The sequence below is a fragment of the Salmo salar genome, chromosome 20, assembly GCF_965601325.2.
Source record: "Salmo salar chromosome 20, fSalSal1, whole genome shotgun sequence".
NCBI classification, from domain to species: Eukaryota; Metazoa; Chordata; class Actinopteri; order Salmoniformes; family Salmonidae; genus Salmo; species Salmo salar.
This window is the reverse complement of record NC_138310.1, coordinates 29,769,747-29,788,064: the sequence shown is the minus strand read 5'-3', so window position 1 is coordinate 29,788,064 and position 18,318 is coordinate 29,769,747. Positions and strand designations below refer to the sequence as shown.

Sequence of the window (18,318 nt, the reverse complement as noted above, 5' to 3'; positions counted from 1 at the left end):
AGTCTAATCCTATTGGACAAATCATTTTTAACAATTTCCGTAACAATATTTCCATTGGTTAAACGTCACGTCCTTTAAAATTCGACTCGGTGATAGGCTCTTGGTGCAATATTGAATATACCGCCAGGAAATTAAGACTAACCACGTGACCAAGTAATTATTCAGTAACCCCCCCCCGCATTTTTCTAGGCGGAGTAAAAATAAATTACCGGTAGGTTATTCTCCTTTGCTAACCGCGTTTGTCATTGCCTATACTCTATAGTGATTATTTGAACATATAAAACAAGGTTAATTTTCAATGGACCCTACGTAGCTCTATGTGGTCAATGGGATTTGTCTGCTACCAGCATTTTGATCGATTAAGAGGATTTTCCTTGTGTTATTCTTAGAAATCAAGTTGGTGCAAGCAAAAGTCACGTTTGACAGTAATAGCCTGAGAAACTGACCTGAACGTTTACTGTTTTTTCGAATAATAAAGCCTATTTTCAGCTGACTGCATCTATACAAAGGTAAGAAATTCTGAAGGGTTTGGAGTCCGTACATAGATAATGTTTTATTCTGTATTTGACTCTGAATGTGACGGTGTTATCCGCCGGTGAACCGTTAGCTTTTTGACAGCTCACATTCGCATCCCATCCCTTCCATACCGTTGTTCTCAACCTATGGTTTCCATACAGTGGACTTGGTTATTTTCACATGACAAATGCTCTTTGGTACTTTTTAGGAACTGCGAATTGTTTTCAACCGGAAGAAGACCCGTGAGGTCATGGGGGGCAAAGTCAGTAGCAAAATGGCGACTGTTGGGCGGGTTGTACAGGTACGCTTGTCTAACTGGGTAATTTATCGCTCTGCAACCACTCTTGTCACTCAAGTGAGTACATTTAAAAGTTGAATAGCTAATGTAAGAAGTTACGCTTTCAAGGTCAGAAATCAGCGATATTTCTGGTTTTGCTGTGCATCCACAAAGCTAACGAGCAAGCTACCCGTGCTAATGCCCTTGTTGGTCTGCATGAAATTCCAAAAGGTTAGCATGTAGTATGTATATGAAAGTAAAAGTTGACTGACTAGCTCCACTCTAACTGGCATAAGTGTAACATTATTTATGTGGTTTGGCGTTGAACTAAGGCTATAAATTGCAACTTCATTGATCAGTAGTTCTTCCTGTCAAAAGTGTTTACTCTAGTTAGCTAATTTACCTTGTCCAGTAGCTAGCTGGCTAGTTATGCAGTTTATTCAAAGTAATGATAAACATGTGTAGGCCTACAATACAATATGGCATTGTTTTCACTTCATAGCATTAAACAGTATATAGGACTGGCTGGCTGCAAAAGACAAGTGTGTCATAACTACTTTCATTTAAGTGGTTGATTTAATTTGTCTGGTTTCATTTGACTACCTTTCAGGCTGTGAAACCTCATGCTCCACTAATCAAGTTTCCCAACAGAGAGGGCGTACCCAGGCCGAATGGTGAGTAGCAACTTGTCAGTTTGATGTTGCACTAGCTATTGTTTTCTTTTTGTTAGTACTATACTAACCCTATTGAAGAGGACATTCCAGCCTTTGACTGTTCAGGGACACAGCTACTGTATGCTATTATGTTTTGTTCGTCAACATGTAGCCTATTGCATGTCAATGTGTTGGTTGCATGTTGATTAGTTGCATCAACTTGAACATGATAGGCAGTATGAATTGCGTCAAACAATGTTCTATTGTAATATTACTCTGTAGCTCTCCGCATTAAAAACATTTGTCCTCTATTGGTTTGACATTATGTTGGCAAACCTGGGTATTGTTTTGAGGTTCTTTTCAAATAAAAGGGGGAACACTGACTTTATTTTCCATTTTAGGAAGAGGTTCTTTTAGTCCTTTCCAATTTTGTTAAAGAAACAGTGCTATGAATGTGCTAATCAAAGCAAACCAGGAGCAATGAAAGTGATGAATTTAAAATAACATAAAACACAAAGGATGTTTAAAACAATAAAATCACTGCTTTAAAAGCTACATGAATATTGTTTAAAAACAAACAACCATTTCCTCTGTTTCAGTCCAAGAGGCTCTTAAAACATTAGCAGTCAGCTCTCCTAGTCCACCTCCACTTGTAGTGCCGCTGCCGTTATCAAGACCCCCAGGACCTTTCACTCGGCTCCCTGGAACCCCAGACAGCTTGGCCACAGTGAAGGAACTCCCCGAAAGATACCGCAGGAGAGCACTGGAAGCAGAAGAGATGGACTATATCCAGGTTAATGCCTATCTGTGGCATTATTATTGTTGATTTAAAAAAAAAAAAAAAAACAGGTTTATACAAATCATTTAGGGGGTGGTAACATACGGCTACACTCATGATATGATCTGTGCTTTGAATTCAGCCCATAGTGTTACAGAAGGCATCCCGGGTACACAAAGTGCATTAATTGTTACCTTAGTGTTGTAATACAGTAAAGATCTCACTTACCACCAAATCTTCTTCTGGTTTATTTTTCAGCGTGGTGGACCAGAGTGATGTTGAGTGACTCAGTGAATGCAACCAAGGTCCTTATCTGTGGAAATCATTTTCTTTGCCTCATTTTGTTCCTCAACAAGAGGACCTGCTGCAACACCTCATTAGATGTTATGCAGAGTAAAGATTTTATTCATGTTGAAATTGTACATATAAAGTTTATTTTTAAAGATGTGACTGTGTACATATTTTTTGCTTGATTCTAACTTAATTTCAATGGGTACATTTTAATTGTTCTTTAAGAAAAAAAGCCATTACCGTAAATCTTCCAATTATAATTATTTGTTCAGCACCCACCTCACTCAGTGCTCACTATTTTACACCTTCACTTAATTCAACCCTTGAAGGTTGACAGTATGTCTGTGTACCATTGACCAGCCTGTTCTCCCATCGCTACACTACATTGTCGATAGTTGCATATTTTTCTTCATTTCTATGACAAGGACCAGACTGAATTACGCCCCAGAACTGAAGAAAATGAAGGGCTCTTTTCTCATGGCCCAGACTAACATGGATTAATCTGGTGCAAGTCTTTTGGGGTACAGAGCAAGTAGGATACATAATGGAAGTGAATGGATTTTGTTTGATATTGGACATGAATGATTAAAATGGTTACTATGATATTGCCTGCGATTTTTCTTTTTAAATGTAAGATGGCATTTGTGCCACAGTGGGTAAACAATGGACCTTAATGCATGTGTACTCTTATACATGTTAATGTTCTAACATCTAACTTGGTTTTATGTCTGGTATTTAGAGAATTGAGACAGGAGCGTTCAGATATAAAATACACATTTATTGGATCTGACAATATATGTCAAACACCACACCCAAGGGAAATAGTCTAATATGAATGTCAAAAAGCTCAAATTTCAGTCTTCCAGCAAAGGAATTCACAACAGGGATAGTTCAGCTGACAGTACTGGTACCAGTTGTATTAGATGACTTACAAGATCATAATACATTAAAAAGACAGTCATTATCTTGAAGCTTTTCAAATGTTTTCAGTGTTCTCCAATACTATTTGTGCATTGATTGCCTCTCGCATATCAATGTGGTTAGTCTGCAACGGTCACAGGCCATTCAGAAATATGGATTTTCACATGTTCTTCTAAAACCCATAAGGGATAGCTGGAACACAGACAGCATATCACGTTTACACCACTATACACATCAACAATTCATTGGAATATTTACAGTAGGCCTACACGCACTGCCAAAAATGTCAACTTTGAGACCTGATTACTAGAACCTTTAATGTTAAACAGCATTACCTGGAATGAGTAGTTCTTACAACCAATACTGGAATATAAAAGTAACATTTCACTCATGATCCTACAACTGTTTTTCTTAAACTCAGTAATAATTTGAACAGTCAGTTATAAGATTTATAACAGCAGAGTCACTCAACACTGGTGAACTGACAACACCACCATCAAACACAAAGTCAGTCCTCAAAAGCAGGTAAGAAGTCAGCAATAGTATCCACTACATAGTCTGGTACAAAGCTCTGATTTGTGGAGTGATCACTGTCTCTGTACTCCTGGGCTGTCTTCATCTGAGAGATCCCTGTGAGTGTAAGCATGGTATCCAGGCCACAGTTGGCCCCAAACAGCATGTCTGTCTCCAGGCGGTCACCCACCATCAGGCACTGGGCTGGGTCCACTCTGAACTGGCTGGAGATGCACTCAAACATGAAGGGGCTGGGCTTGCCTATCACCATGGCCTTCCGACCTGTGGCCACTTCCAGTGCTGCTGTCAGACACCCAGAACCTGACAGAGAGAGATGGGGGTTGGAAATAGAGTACATGTTATTTATTTTTTCTCTAGCTCTGTTCCTCTCTTCCACACGCACACCAGTCGGTTAGTTTACTAGCTAGATTAGTTAGTGCACAGCATCGGTATTATACCTGGCAATATTCTTCCATCTTGCAGCGGGTGCCAGGGGTCCACATCAGTGGCCAAAAACAGACACTCTGGATCCCGCAAATAGCAGGAGGCTTTGGCCAATTTAAGGAAGGTAAACTTGTCATCATGTCCAACAAGGACCGCTTTGACATCCGAGGCCAATGCGCAGTTAAATATAGTGCCGTCTGGCGCGTCGTCGTCACCATCGAAAGGAATGCCAGCCTGTAACAGCTCATTACGCACTCCCTCTCCGCCGATGACAAACACCTTACCTTGCACCTTAGCGACATCTCTCAGGTAAAGCGCCGAACAATACGAGGAGCTGAATATCTGCTCTTGCATAACATCAGTAAAGCCCAAACGGTAGAACTTGTTCACGTAATTCTCACGTGGCCTAGTGCAATTGTTTGTAACGAAAAACACGTTTTTGCCGTGTTTGATCAAAGAACTCACCACCTTAGGGGCACCAGTTATTGCCTTTTCTCCGTGCCATATTACGCCATCGCAATCGAAAAGGAAGAAATCTTTTGCATTAAGCAGATTTCTTATTTGAGAGCCTCCAATCTTCCGACATCCCTTGAAGCCGAAGACGCGTGCGCCGGCCATTCTTAACGTTAGATATGCCAAAACCTACTGCAATGTCATAGGTTTCAACCACCATTTGACGTTTTATGTATCGATTACGTTGACATTTCATAATCAACAGAATAAACAATATTTAACCACGCCTTTCTGTAATGATAAACCAATGAAACTGCAGCGTTCGCATTGTATCCAACGTTGTTACAATGGGCGGATTCGATTATGCTCAGCCGCGGGGCACCGGGCCCGTCTCACATCAACGGGAAAAAACGGGGAGGGAGGGGGGCAGTTGTCAAATCGAACGGTAACCGGTGTGAAATGACTAGTTAGTTAGCAGGGTGCGCACTAATAACGTTTCAATCGGTGACGTCACTCGCTCTAAGACCTTGAAGTAGTTGTTCCCCATGCTCTGAAAGGGTTGTGGCTTTTGTGGAGCGATAGGTAACGATGCTTCGAGGGTATCAGTTGTTGAGGCGTGCAGAGGATCCCTGGTTCGAGCCCAGGTAGGGGTGAGGAGAGTGAGTGAAGGAAGACTGTTACATGTGACGCTCGGTCAATATGTCAACAAGGCAGCAACGGGCATCGTAATTTCTCATGAAATAAATGTTTGAGTTTTCTAAATATTTTTAATTGGGAAGACAATCACTTTTGCATAGATAAACACAGAATCCTACTAATTACTACACATGCTTAATTACGTCACTTTTGTTTTGAGACGATTTCGCCGTGGGCTTTGAACGGGGCACCTGGCTCACGCCCGGGAGGCAGCCCGGTTCTAAATCGAATGCAATCGATTTCTAACCGAAACACGCCTACACGGGCGCCCGGGCGACTTTAATCGATCCCCTTCAATGTAACCAGAGAGTTCTGTTGTAACATGGACACACTTTTTTCACCGTATTTGTCCCGGTGGTCGGTGCTATATGTCACGGTGGGCTTAGATTTCAACAGCACACTGCATCGAGAACGAGCCGAGCACTCGCCCAAATCCGGATTGTGGACTAAATGTATTGAATTTACATTTTATTTAAATGTTGCATAATCTGAAAATTGGTAAAGCAAAACGAACCCTAAATCCCTGTAAAGCATTTTGTATCTTTTTTATTATTCTTTTTTTACAAATGTGTATACCCCTGTGTATAAAGTTTGTCTGTGTTGGTATACTGTTTCGTAAGATACTTTGTTTATGTGTTATGAGTTGTTAATGAAATAAAAGCCCATATCGTGGAATCTTTTTCAACACATCTAACTACAGTAATGGTTGTTACCATTTTATCATGGAGGTAAATTACAAAGATGAGGTAATGTCATCGCAGAATTTTTTTTTTTAAGCTTTATTTAACTTGGCAAGTCAGTTAAGAACAAATTCTTATTTTTAATGACAGCCTAGGAACAGTGGATTAACTGCCTTGTTCAGGGGCAGAACGATAGATTTTTACCTTGTCAACTCAGGTATTCGATCTTGCAACCTTTCGGTTACTAGTCCCACGCTCTAACACGGTTGGCAGGTAGCCTAATTCACGTTATGTTTGCTATTTCATACAGCCACAGAATAGAACGATTTTGTATTTGTATTTCGCATTGTTTAACCTACTAAACTAGGCATAATATTGTATACTGCGCTCAAAGTACATTTTGGTTTCAAAACTTTAAGTCCTACAAACACATTCTTAGTACTGTTAGAAAAGTAAAAATTCATTAAGTGTCAGAAACGATGTGACTGCTACAGAACCTGAGATACAGCAGGCCAAGACCCCCTGAAATGTACAGTTTTGTTATTTTTTTCTTCGGAACACACAGTAAACATGTCGTCCTTGGGCCAATCAGTGTAATTTTGTAAACGACTTCTCTCTATGGCATGAGCATCATTCACTCAACTTTCATCAAAATGTCTGCGATATCACGTGGGTTAGTTAGACTCATTTCCCTGAGCACGTGTGCCAAATTTCAGTACACAAGTCAGATCAAGAGATGTAAACATGTCTGTTGTAGTGCCACTGTGTGGTCGATGTTGTCTTGAAAGTGTTTTAAACACGTACCAAACTGTGTTACAATGCGAATATCCGTAACTGATTTATATGTATTTATGTTCCTGCCCACGTGAATGTTTATTGGTACTAGTCTGGAAAATATTGCATTGAGAGACCTTTGTCCATAGATGCCAGTTTCATGCAGATCGGTCATTCGGTACCAGAAGAGTAGTGTTTTTTACAAAATTGTAAATGGCAGAAAATCCATCACAGCAGAGCTAAGGCAAATGTGTTCCTTGTGAGGAGAGGGATCTATGTACCAACTTTCATGTTCTAGGTCAAACAAGGTGAGGGGTGTGACCTTTCAAAGTTAGCATTTCCAGTCTTTTAAAGCACCACCATCTGGCCAATCAGTGTAATTTTGTAAATGATGGATCTCTATGGAATGACAGATCATTCACCGGTGTTTCTTCAAAATCAGGCCTTTGCTGTCTGAGATATCCCATGTGACTAACGTATGAACAGACGGAGATCCACAGTCCCCTTCCCGATTTAATTGTGGGGGACAACTATAAAGTATAAACCCACCATAGTGATGTCAGTGAAGAAGTTGGGGACGGGTAACACATTTTAGGGAAAGATCCACCACAAAATCACAATTGTGCTGTCACACAAGTCAAAGCAGGAGTCTTGAGACATTTTCCAGAGCTTTTTTCTGGATCCATACACCATGTATTAAAGAACAGAAAATACAAAATGTTTAAAACCAAAAGAAAAAAAACCAATTCAGTGTCTATGTACAATTCTTATAAACAATAAAGATTCTCTTAACATTTGATTGTAAATGTGTTGATTGTCTATTTCTGGATACACGTTTTGCAGGTTTTATTCACAGAACTAGATTTTTTTTAATATATATCTGCTATAATCACCCCCCTTAACTTCAAAACACAATACAAAATATAAAAGGAATTAGTTTAGTGCTTTCTTACACACAAAAGTCTCACTGAAATCACGAGATTTCAGCACAGGGTTGTAAATCTAAATATTAATCTACTAGTCAATGGCCTTTACATTCAGACAGTATTTCCGAGTCTTTGTACAAACCACAGGATGAAAAATATATCCCTGCACTTCTGAAGCTAGAGAGCACCTGGACACACCCACTGCATCTGCACTTTGTATGATGGTGAGCAACAATAATTTGGTACATCTCCCTAGGCACTTGATGTATCTGTAAGTATTTGATGGGTATAAGCAATATGGTATACCATTTTTGGTTATATCTATCCAACCATACCAGATCTATGCAAGTACCTAAGGGATAGGGACAAGGGCTTGATTCTGGACTAGACCCATCTCTCAAGATACAGACTACAGAAGCAATCCTTTTATCACCAAGACAAAGACAGCAATGTGAAAAGAAAATGATAAAAGAGAAACAAAATGGGATTTGTACGTATGATTGCAGACTTCAGAACACAAAATGCGACATTGAATAATATATTAATACATCTTAGGTAAAGCCTTTTTTTGTGGTACATTTTCAAGAACTGTCACACAGCTAGCATGCATTGTCCCCCCAAAGTATCCAAACACAAAGTCCATCAGTAAAACGTAAGAACATGTAATGTCTGTACATATCTACACATTGCCTTTTTACAAGGAATATAATTTAAAGTCTTTGTATCAACACAGATTCACAAGTTTAAGACGTCAATGAAGACATTTAAGGCTATTAGCTAATTATTTACATGAAACTGTGCACATTTGGGGAAACAATGCAAGGTGAACAAACAGCTGACTCCAATGTTTGCCATAGAAACAGTGACTAGATAACACCTACCTAGGTAAAACCAATGATCATATGCAAGAAACCCGACAGGACACACTCAGGATAGTGAATTATTGGATGGTACATCTTTATGTAAAAATCTATGGACTTCTGTGTCTGACATTCAGAATTAAATACCCCCAAAACTAACTATCCAACTCACAATGCATAGTTAAATTAAGTAAACACTATTACTGCACTCATTAACAGACAGTGATGACTCCACGACAATCAACAATTCACAATTAGTTAGTTCAGTCAAGAGAAATAGAAGTAGGCTGTTGTTAGACTGCAACTGGACATTAATTTATGGACCGGATAACAAAAGGCATCCTCCAGTCAGCACTGTGGAAGTTACAGAAAAGTGGCTTTAAATAAGGAAATAATACTTCTAACAATCTTACGCAGGCTGTTTAAGTTTCAATATAGAGCAATACAATTTAGAATAATTTGTATTGTTCTTTTTTGCCAAGTGGTCAAGCGCAACAAACTCCATGATAAACATGCAAACAGCACAATTTGCCTGGGTTAAATAGATTTGTGTTGTGCCAAGAGTATAGGGTAGAAACTATATACATTACTGTAACTGAACACCACATCTCAAAGCAACACTAATACCAATCCAAAAAAACGCTTTCCTTCATAATGTAAAATATTGCCATGATATAGGCTAATTTCTGGGGCAATAAGAGTGATTTTTTTAAGGGCACGTTTCAGACAATCTGATGGACAGATAAAGCTGCTCGGCTTATTGGGGTGTTAGATTCAGCCTTAAAGTCTCTAAATTTAAAAATGTTTCAAATGTCTTGACCTGTCACAACTCACGAGAATGAACAATGAGAAATTATCATATAATATACTGTTACAATTCTAGAACATTCTCCTCCGGTTTGGCCACTTTGGACTGTTAAGGTCTGGAAAAAAAAGCAGGTTGAGTACAAAATAAGCTTCCACAGGAGAGAAATTCTAAGGCGGAGAGGGAGGTTATAACGAGTTATAACCTACAACGCCTCGACAACGAGCGTTGTTGCATTAAATACAAACCCCAGGCTCATCTCAGACAAAATAACATTTTCCCAAGCCTGGATACTATAAGTACCTGTAAACACTGATATTCAATCAAAAGTACCACTTTAACAATGAACAAACTACATATGAAACCAGAACAAAGATGTTTTGGCAGCTGAATATGAGTGACAGGATAACTTGGTGGGGGCAAACAACTGTCTATCCGCAGCCTCGGGCCGGACCCCACTATACACAAACACGGACATTAAACATCTCAGGACCAGAGAAAATAAATGGCTATATAAACTCTTGAGAAATCAAGATTTTTAGTTCTATATGATAAAGACATCACTGATGTCATATTTCACAAATGAAATAAATGTATATTCATATATATAATTATTAAATAAATCTAATTCTCCAGTGAGTGAGTCTTATGTACACATGGGAGGGTGGTTTTAAAGGTGGAACTTTGGGGGCGGGGCGGAGGGAGGTCACTCTGACTGGAGCGCCGTGCTGTGCTGTGTGTGATGCCGTGTGTGTGCTCCCATAAGTCCGTTGGGCTCCCCGCCAAACTCCCAAAGTCTGTGACGGACACTGCCATCTTGGTGCCGGTGATACGGTGGTGTGTCATTTTCCGCCGTCCCTCAAAGTCCACTGCGAGGTTTCCCACAGAAACGTCGTTGATGAAGGAGTCGGGCAGTGCCAACTTGAGCCTCTTAGAGGGCCGCTCGCATTCCTTGGCCCCGCACACCCCACCCAGCTGGCCCAGGTCCGAGTGGTAGAAGCCAGCATCCAGCATGTTGAGACAGTTGGGGTCTCCTCCGTTGGATGGAAAGCCCAGGGGCTCGTCGTGGGCCAGCGACCCCCGGTGGAGGCTCTCCAGAGGGGGGAAACTGTACGAGTCCAGGCAGCTCACCTCCGCTGGGCTGCACACTGTGGCCACACTGTTACTCAGGGCTGAGGGAGGGGAACACGTATATAAACTACTTGGTTATCTGTGGATTTCATATGCAAAGTTTTTAGGACTTATGTAGATTATATAAATGTGTATTGTTGTGTATAATATGTGTACTGTAAGTTCATACTGAATACCAGATCTGAAGTTAGGCTTGTGAAAAATATAGTTACCCTGTCAAGGAAGATGGGGTCAGTTTGTGCTACATGCCATGTGGAGCGTCTGAGACCCTGTTGACTAACCTGTGAGGTCGCTGGCAGTGATGGAGTTGAGCAGGCTGAGCTGCTGCTCTGTGGTGGGCTCCATCCTCACCCCTCCTCCACCTGAGCACACAGAGGAGGAGCTGTCTACTGCCAGGCCCTCCGCCTCGTCCACCAGCCGGTCCATCAGGTCCCTGCAAGCAGAGGGAAGACACACCAGGTTAACACACACACTCAGCCATAGACGCATTCTCCTTTAATAACCATGAGCCACCCCTTTCATGTAGTTGCAAGCACAATAAAATAAAATCTGCAAACACAGGCTTTCATCATAGTCAGAGGGAACTCTTGTCTACATACATTTGGCAATGAATTCAGACCTCAGTTACTACTGTTGAGCAGAATGAGCGATCACTTACGTTACACCAGGATAGCTGCTATACTTCTTCTTGCCAAAGCGGTTCTGCTGGACGAAGAAATCAAAGCGCTCCGACTTCTTCCACATGTAGTAAAAGGCCACACATTCAGCTACCGTCCGTGTCTTCACCTGATGAAGGGCAGAAATACACGATAAAGAGAAAAGTCCTACAACACAGGAAGTTAGTGTCACAGGCTTTTTAAAGAAAGGCTAAATAAAAAGTGTCCATATCCTTACAGAAGCTATCAACATTATGATAATTTATCCACCCTTTAATCAGGAACAGAGAGAGTCCCACCTTGTGTTTCTGTATGAGGTGAAAGTTCTTATCGTATATCTGTAGTGCATGTTCAAAGTTTCTGCATTCATCTTCAGACCACGGCGGGGATTCCTCTGTAAAAATCACAAGGAGTCATTTTCCCTCACAATAGAGTGACATTTAGGAGTCTACTAATTATTCAAAATGGTAACTTACCCTTTGAGGATTTCACATTACTGCAATACCGCTCCAATGCTTTGTGGGTATTGTAGTTGCATTTCACAAGCTCATACAGAGCCTACAGGGAGACGACAGAGGAATAGGTGAACAACTTTGAGATGGCAGCAGGAGCATATATAATGTTATGACATCCAGTGAGTCTTAAAGTGATGACTGACCTGCTCATTGTCTCTCACATGAGCTCCTGCCGTGTCACTTCTTGTCCTCTCGTCAGTTGCCCGTGACAACTCCTCACACAGGAAGTCCCTAACCTTACTCTCTGACAACACGTCCGGGGTCCATAGCAACTGGTCATCATCTTCATATACTGTACGAAAATGGCAGATGACAATCACAATGTTAGACACTATGCAATATTACACTTGGAAACACTTCTAAATATCTGACTGTCAAATGCAACTTTGAAAATAGGTTTATGGGTTAACCTCGTAAGAAAGCCTCCACTCACCCTTCTCATCAACACCATAGTGACAGAGGTGAGTGGGGACCTCTGCTTGGTGCTGCGACCCAACCATTATTTCCTGTGAAATACAAACAGACTTACCCTTCAAAACAGAACATGCAGCACCATGTTTCCACCATCGGTCTATTTTAGGTTGAAGTCCAAATGCAGGTCTAGGTTCAGTTAACCAAAATAAGGTTACTAAACAACTGTAACCATTGGAAAGTAAAATAACTGACCTCCAATCCTCTTCAAATCAAGTCACTTTTAAAAGGACAGGATTCTTACCTTTCTGGAGTCCTCGGGGCTTGGCCCATCCTCCTCACACTCTGACTCCTTATCACCGTCGTAGATAGTGTTAGCTGACAATGCAAAGACAGAAAGGGCACGCCTTATTAAAATTCTTGCTGTACGAATGGTGTCCTGTGCTTATCAACTCATCACGTGACAAGATAAGGTCATATTAAAAGATGGTATGAATGTTTGGGAGGGGATAAATGCTGACAAAGCACAAGATAAATAAGTTAATGCGCTTTTGTTTATAATGAAACCTGCACTTGACGGTATTTTTGCCATTATTATGAGTTTTCAATGAAGCATACTGCTAGCTAAAATTGGGAAACATTAAGATGCACTATGCAGAATTCGCGTTGACATTTTCTGGTTGCTAAAATTCTAATAGTTTGCCTAATTTCAATTTATGTGACAAAACAAGCAAGTATAGTGTAGAGAATCATTGTACCATCGAAACCACTGTGAAATATATTTTCCATAAGCAACAATATTGTATTTTCAGCTGTTTGAAGCTGGTGTACAAAACCGAAAGTAAAAGACGCAAAACTTAACAGGAAGCACAGAAATAGATCACATAGAACATATCTACCGTTTCTTAGACTTGCATTCAACGAGAATGACAAATAACAACAAAGATAAGCAATTTTTTTGGGAGGGGAAATAAAACATAATAAAAATAATGTTTGAATGACACTGAGGGGCAGTGTTTTTACAACTAATGCCGGTTTGCCTGAGGCTGATGCCGTGCATATACACACACTCATTCAATAAACGCATACAAGAACACACACATACATGTAATAGTGCCAGACATGCACACAAACATATACAGTTGGCATTGCCGTTATGATTTTAGTTGTCCTTGATGTCCTTTGTTTTAAATGTATTTATTTATTTAATACTTTTTGTTGCGTTGTTATGTGCTGTTTTGTTCTGTCTTTTTTCTCATTAGTTCATTCTCTTGGTTGTTGGTGCATGGGGGGGGGGGGGGGGGGGGGGGTTATTGGGGGTAGGGGATGGAATGAATTCTATTTTTCTTCTTGGGAGGGGTCTCGAATGGTTGAGGAACAGCTATTGGGGAACTGTGGGGGGATCTTGGAGGGTTTGGGTTCACGTTTTTTGGCCTGGGGGGAGATCAGTCAACGTGCCCTTGAGCAGGGCATTGACCCTGGGATGCTTCTGTGTGTCGCTCTGAATGGGAGTCTGTTGGATGACTGGTATGATGTAGTTGTTGAGCGGCTTCACTGCAAGTATATTGTATGTTTTGGATATTCAATGTAAAAAATTTAATTAAAAAAATACATACGATTTCTATGTGAATTTGGTTGGGTCGCCCCCAAAAAGTTATATTGCAGCTTTAATAAATGAAATATTGCAGTTACTCATAACTTTCACACTATTAAGCACTATATGAATCTGCCCATTTGTGTTTTGTAATTGCGCTCCCTTGAGCTCTGACAATGTCTTATCCCCGAGGTGTCCTAATAAAGTTGCAATTGAAGTGAATTGCCTTACATCTGAGTGTTCTGGGGAAAAAGTCGGTGGCCTCGTGGGAAGTGACTGAAGGGGTGAGGTCATCAGCGGAGGACTGGGTCTCCTCCTCATAGTCTCCTGATAGCAGGTCTTTAGCAATCTCCTCCTGTGGAAGAACACAATCACCATTTGTAACTTTAGAAGGTAACCCGTCAAGGATCAATTGACCCTAAAAATTCCAAGTTTGTTTTGTTTCATATCTGTCATAACCACACCTTGGAGGTAATACAAAAGTAAGACATGTATAACATAATAATAGTTGGGATAGAGATGGCCTACTGATGATATAGCAAATACTGAAAATCTCTTTCAATATCCACAAATTTGTCTATACTGTACATGGTGACATGTCTTTAATATTCCCTTTACCAAATCTGATATTGGACTGAATTTTGCTCACCTTGTCCAAAGTCATGTCTGGCAGCTCATCCGTCAGCTCCCCAGAAGAGCTGTCCATGCTGGATCCTGCAGCCGTACTGACAGACGCCTCGTAGCGGTACATGGCCAGCAGTTCCTCCAAGGGCATGTTCCCCTCCTGTTACAACAAAAATAAATCATATTAGACCATGTCTCTACAATCAAAATCAGGATATATCATGTCTGCTATGTGAAGAATGGTTAAATGAAAAGTTCCATGACACAGTGTCTGTTTCCATAATAACATAGAACATAGTCATGTATACATTATGCTTCCCCCCCAGCCTATAACATTGTATTAATTGAAGTAGGGAAGTAAGTGGTAATTCAAGCATAAACAGAATTAAAAATATTCCAATAAAAATGACAACTATAATGCCTGTCTAAAAGAAAGGAAACAGTACATTAATGTATATTATTAGCCAACCTAGCTACAGATTGTAACACCAGATAAAGTGATTTAATGGGAAAAAGATGTGTACCATTATACTGGTAGTTACAGGTGTGGATATTAAAAAACATTGTCAGAGATTTTTCCAACTAACCTGGTATTGGCGATACCATCTTCGTCCTCGATTCGTGGAAAAAGGAGTCTCATAAAATGTCTGTGTCCAGTTGCAGTGGGTCCGTTTGAATTCAGAAAATGCTGTTATTAAAAATAAAATATTTTGGTCCATGAAGTAATCCAACAATGTGTATGCCGCCATCTTGTCTATTTCAAGTCTTCTCACATTGATCGAGACAGGTCTGTCTGTCATGCAGCACTTTGGGGGTGGACACACCTGTCTCAATTAATGAGAGAAGACTTGAAATAGACAAGATGGCGACGTACACATTGTTGGATTACTTAATGAACAACATTATTTTAATATCAGAGCATTTTCTCAAATCAAATGGACCCCGTGCAACTGGATGCATCCATTTTACGAGACTCCTGTTTCCACCAATCGCTAATACAAGGTTAGTTCATCTCTGCTGATGTTTTGTATAGTCACACCTGTAACTACCAGTATAATGGTAAAAAAAGTTGGGTTAAATCACATTATCTGGTGTTACAATCTGTAGCCAACCAACCTTCTCTAGATCAGCTATCTCTGAGTTGAAGTTTTTCTCGCCCTCAAATGACTCTTCCTCCTCCAAAGTCCTCTCATCGTCATATTCATGAACTAGCATCTCGGCTGACGGATCGAAGTCATGATCTTCCGACGACAAAGAGCCAACTGTGGAGTGAAAACTATTTTAGAATGCAGTTTAAAGGCATCGTTACACAGACAACGGCAAATAAATTAAGATACTCTTGGCAAAACTGGCACTGCCACAGCTTGTCAATACCAATGGCGCACCCACAGCATAATTAAATGAATGACAATTTACAATAATTACTTTCTTAATAAAGATATAAATGTATTTAGCTACATGGTATCAAAACATTAACTGAATATAAAATGGACATTTCATATTCATAATTTCACATTCAAATTCCATAAAAAAAATCATTCCGACATTACCTGGGCTCGAACCCCCGAAGGAAGCCTGTTTAGAAGAACAAAAATATAATAGCACCAATTAAGCAAGTTTGAATCTGTGAATATTACTGTTACACGTTTGAAAATTTTCGTTCAAACAAACATTTATTTTTACAGCAGACATTGTCAATAATATCCACCAGGATAAATAAATAAACAGAGCTGCATTTTTGAAAACACATACCGAACGCACAGCGGTTTATTTAATGTTATAGAATTTGAATATTAAGTAGCAATATAACATTTGGATGTGGCACGCAAAATAACATCAAGGCCCCTATATCCAGTTGTGTGCACTGCCAATGCTCTGAAATTAGCGTTAAAGCTAACCTTATTGACAATTAAAAAAAACAATTATTGTTTAGCCTCTGTACACGGGAACCTAAAACTGTGAACAATTCACCAGTTATAGGCGATGTTTTTGTTTTTACACAAGAACCGAAAAACACAATCGCAATTAATTGCAAATCAAGTCTATTTATTTTTCTTCCCACATCATTGGCGTTTGAGTCTGCCCAGTAGATGTTAGCAAAGCAGCTGAGAGCGAACAGGCCTTGTCGTGAAGGATCGGCGTATACGTTCAAACATATTTTAGAGGGATATTTGCGGCAATTTTGACACAAAACCACAAATATAGAACAAAAACAACTTAATCTATGCAATCGATTACATTTAAATAGAATGTTAGCAACACAAATGTTCTATACATCGATTTAAAATCTGATGCTTGTCCCCTGTTTTCCCTCTTACCTCCGCCATGTTGGTACCTTTAGCTCGTTCCAGCTCAGTACCCGGATAGAGTCTCTGAACCAATCAGAGATCCAGGTAACAGTAGTCGTGACGTCTTTCAAACTAAAGACCGGTAGTCTAACTACAGTCAAAATCTAGCCAGGAATGTTACTGTAAAAATTGACTGGGATAAAAATGTACTGATTGGCAAACGTTCAATTGGTTTGTATTAATTTGAGACCTGTCAGAAACCCCTATCCAAGCAGATACTGTTGAATAACTTCTGAAATTACTATTCATAATGCTGAATTTCTTTTTCCTTGAATAGATGAAAATCATGCAATTTACTAAATGTACTACAACTAAATCAGACTGTCAATTCAGGTAAACCAGTTAATAGGCCATTTCCATAGTCCCTACCCTTTGCAGACTCAAATTACAAAACCAGTAGGGGGCACTGCTGAACTACTATAAATGGAGTCTCTCTGTCTCTCTCTCTCTCTCTGTCTCTCTCTCTCTCTGTCTCTCTCTCTCTCTGTCTCTGTCTCTCTCTCTGTCTCTCTCTCTCTCTGTCTCTCTCTCTCTCTCTGTCTCTCTCTCTCTGTCTCTCTCTCTCTGTCTCTCTCTTTATTTATTTATTAATTAATTTATTTAAGGGGCTTTATTGGCATGGGAAACATATGTTTACATTGCCAAAGCAGGTGAAATAGATAATAAAAAATGTACAGTAAACATTACACTTAGAAAATTTCCAAAAGAATAAAGACATTTCAAATGTCATATTATGTCTGTATACAGTGTTGTAATGATGTGCAAATAGTTAAAGTACAAAAGGTAAAATATTTTCACCCAATAGATATGGGAGTTTATCAATATTGGATTTGTTTTTGAATTCTTTGTGGATCTGTGTAATCTGAGGGAAACATGTGTCTCTAATATGGTCATACATTTGGAAGGTGGTCAGGAAGCGCAGCTCAGTTTCTACTTCATTTTGTGGGCAGTATGCACATAGCCTGTCTTCTCTTGAGAGCCAGGTCTGTTTTTGGAGGCTTTTCTCAATAGGAATGCTATGCTCACTGAGTCTTTCCTTAATTTTTGGTCAGACCCGGTGGTCAGGTATTCTGCCACTGTGTACTCTCTGTTTAGGGCCAAATAGCATTCTAGTTTGCTCGTTTTTTTTGTTAATTCTTTCCAATGTGTCAAGTAATTATCTTTATTTTTTCTCATGATTTGGTTGGGTCTAATTGTGTTGCTGTCCTGGGGCTCTGTGGGGTGTGTTTGTGAACAGAGCCCCAGGACCAGCTTGCTTAGGGGACCCTTCTCCAGGTCCAACTCTCTGTAGGTGATGGCTTTGTTATGGATGGTTTGGGAATCGCTTCATTTTCGGTGGCTGTGGAATTGAATGGCTCTTTTCTGGATTTTGATAATAAAAGGGTATCGGCCTAATTTTATTCTGCATGCATTATTTGGTGTTTTACATTGTACACTGATGTTTTTGCAGAA

At 39.9% G+C, this 18,318-nt stretch overlaps 3 protein-coding genes across 4 annotated transcripts; 1 reads left to right on the top strand and 2 right to left on the bottom strand.

The window, feature by feature from the left end:
• Nucleotides 1-192: 192 nt before the first annotated feature.
• Nucleotides 193-2,671, top strand: kgd4 (alpha-ketoglutarate dehydrogenase subunit 4). Of its 2 annotated transcripts, none has more exons than XM_045703191.2 (5): nt 193-509; nt 725-817; nt 1,404-1,467; nt 2,046-2,239; nt 2,483-2,671. In XM_045703191.2, the coding sequence occupies exons 2-5, from the start codon at nt 767-769 to the stop codon at nt 2,498-2,500; spliced, it is 327 nt and encodes a 108-aa protein (XP_045559147.1). In that variant the 5' UTR covers nt 193-509; nt 725-766; the 3' UTR covers nt 2,501-2,671. The 2 variants fall into 2 exon arrangements, with proteins under 2 accessions (XP_045559147.1, XP_014016892.1); XM_014161417.3 differs by having other exon boundaries at nt 199-509; nt 725-871.
• Nucleotides 2,672-3,278: 607 nt separating this feature from the next.
• Nucleotides 3,279-5,212, bottom strand: LOC106580405 (chronophin). The gene is made up of 2 exons (XM_014161416.2): nt 4,408-5,212; nt 3,279-4,270 (listed from the first exon to the last, which is right to left on the bottom strand). Exons 1-2 carry the CDS (start codon nt 5,009-5,011, stop codon nt 3,945-3,947), a joined length of 930 nt encoding a protein of 309 aa, XP_014016891.1. The 5' UTR covers nt 5,012-5,212; the 3' UTR covers nt 3,279-3,944.
• Nucleotides 5,213-7,651: 2,439 nt separating this feature from the next.
• mier3b (mesoderm induction early response 1, family member 3 b) lies at nt 7,652-16,911 on the bottom strand. The gene is given in 14 exon segments (XM_045703190.2): nt 7,652-10,376; nt 10,379-10,759; nt 11,000-11,151; nt 11,377-11,504; nt 11,674-11,768; nt 11,851-11,932; nt 12,033-12,181; nt 12,323-12,395; nt 12,605-12,678; nt 14,126-14,249; nt 14,544-14,678; nt 15,635-15,780; nt 16,069-16,093; nt 16,837-16,911. Coding segments are annotated over 14 exon segments (1,656 nt in total). The 5' UTR covers nt 16,846-16,911; the 3' UTR covers nt 7,652-10,293.
• Nucleotides 16,912-18,318: the final 1,407 nt, after the last annotated feature.

Bases quoted from the DNA above. Each gene is read 5' to 3' on its own strand.
- LOC106580405 (XM_014161416.2), bottom strand. From the start codon at position 5,011: ATGGCCGGCGCACGCGTCTTCGGCTTCAAGGGATGTCGGAAGATTGGA. The intron at 4,271-4,407 runs GTATAATACCGA...TCTCTCTGTCAG, and splicing joins AGATGGAAGAATATTGCCAG to GTTCTGGGTGTCTGACAGCA.
- kgd4 (XM_014161417.3), top strand. From the start codon at position 767: ATGGGGGGCAAAGTCAGTAGCAAAATGGCGACTGTTGGGCGGGTTGTA. The intron at 872-1,403 runs GTGAGTACATTT...ACTACCTTTCAG, and splicing joins CAACCACTCTTGTCACTCAA to GCTGTGAAACCTCATGCTCC. The intron at 1,468-2,045 runs GTGAGTAGCAAC...CCTCTGTTTCAG, and splicing joins GGGCGTACCCAGGCCGAATG to TCCAAGAGGCTCTTAAAACA.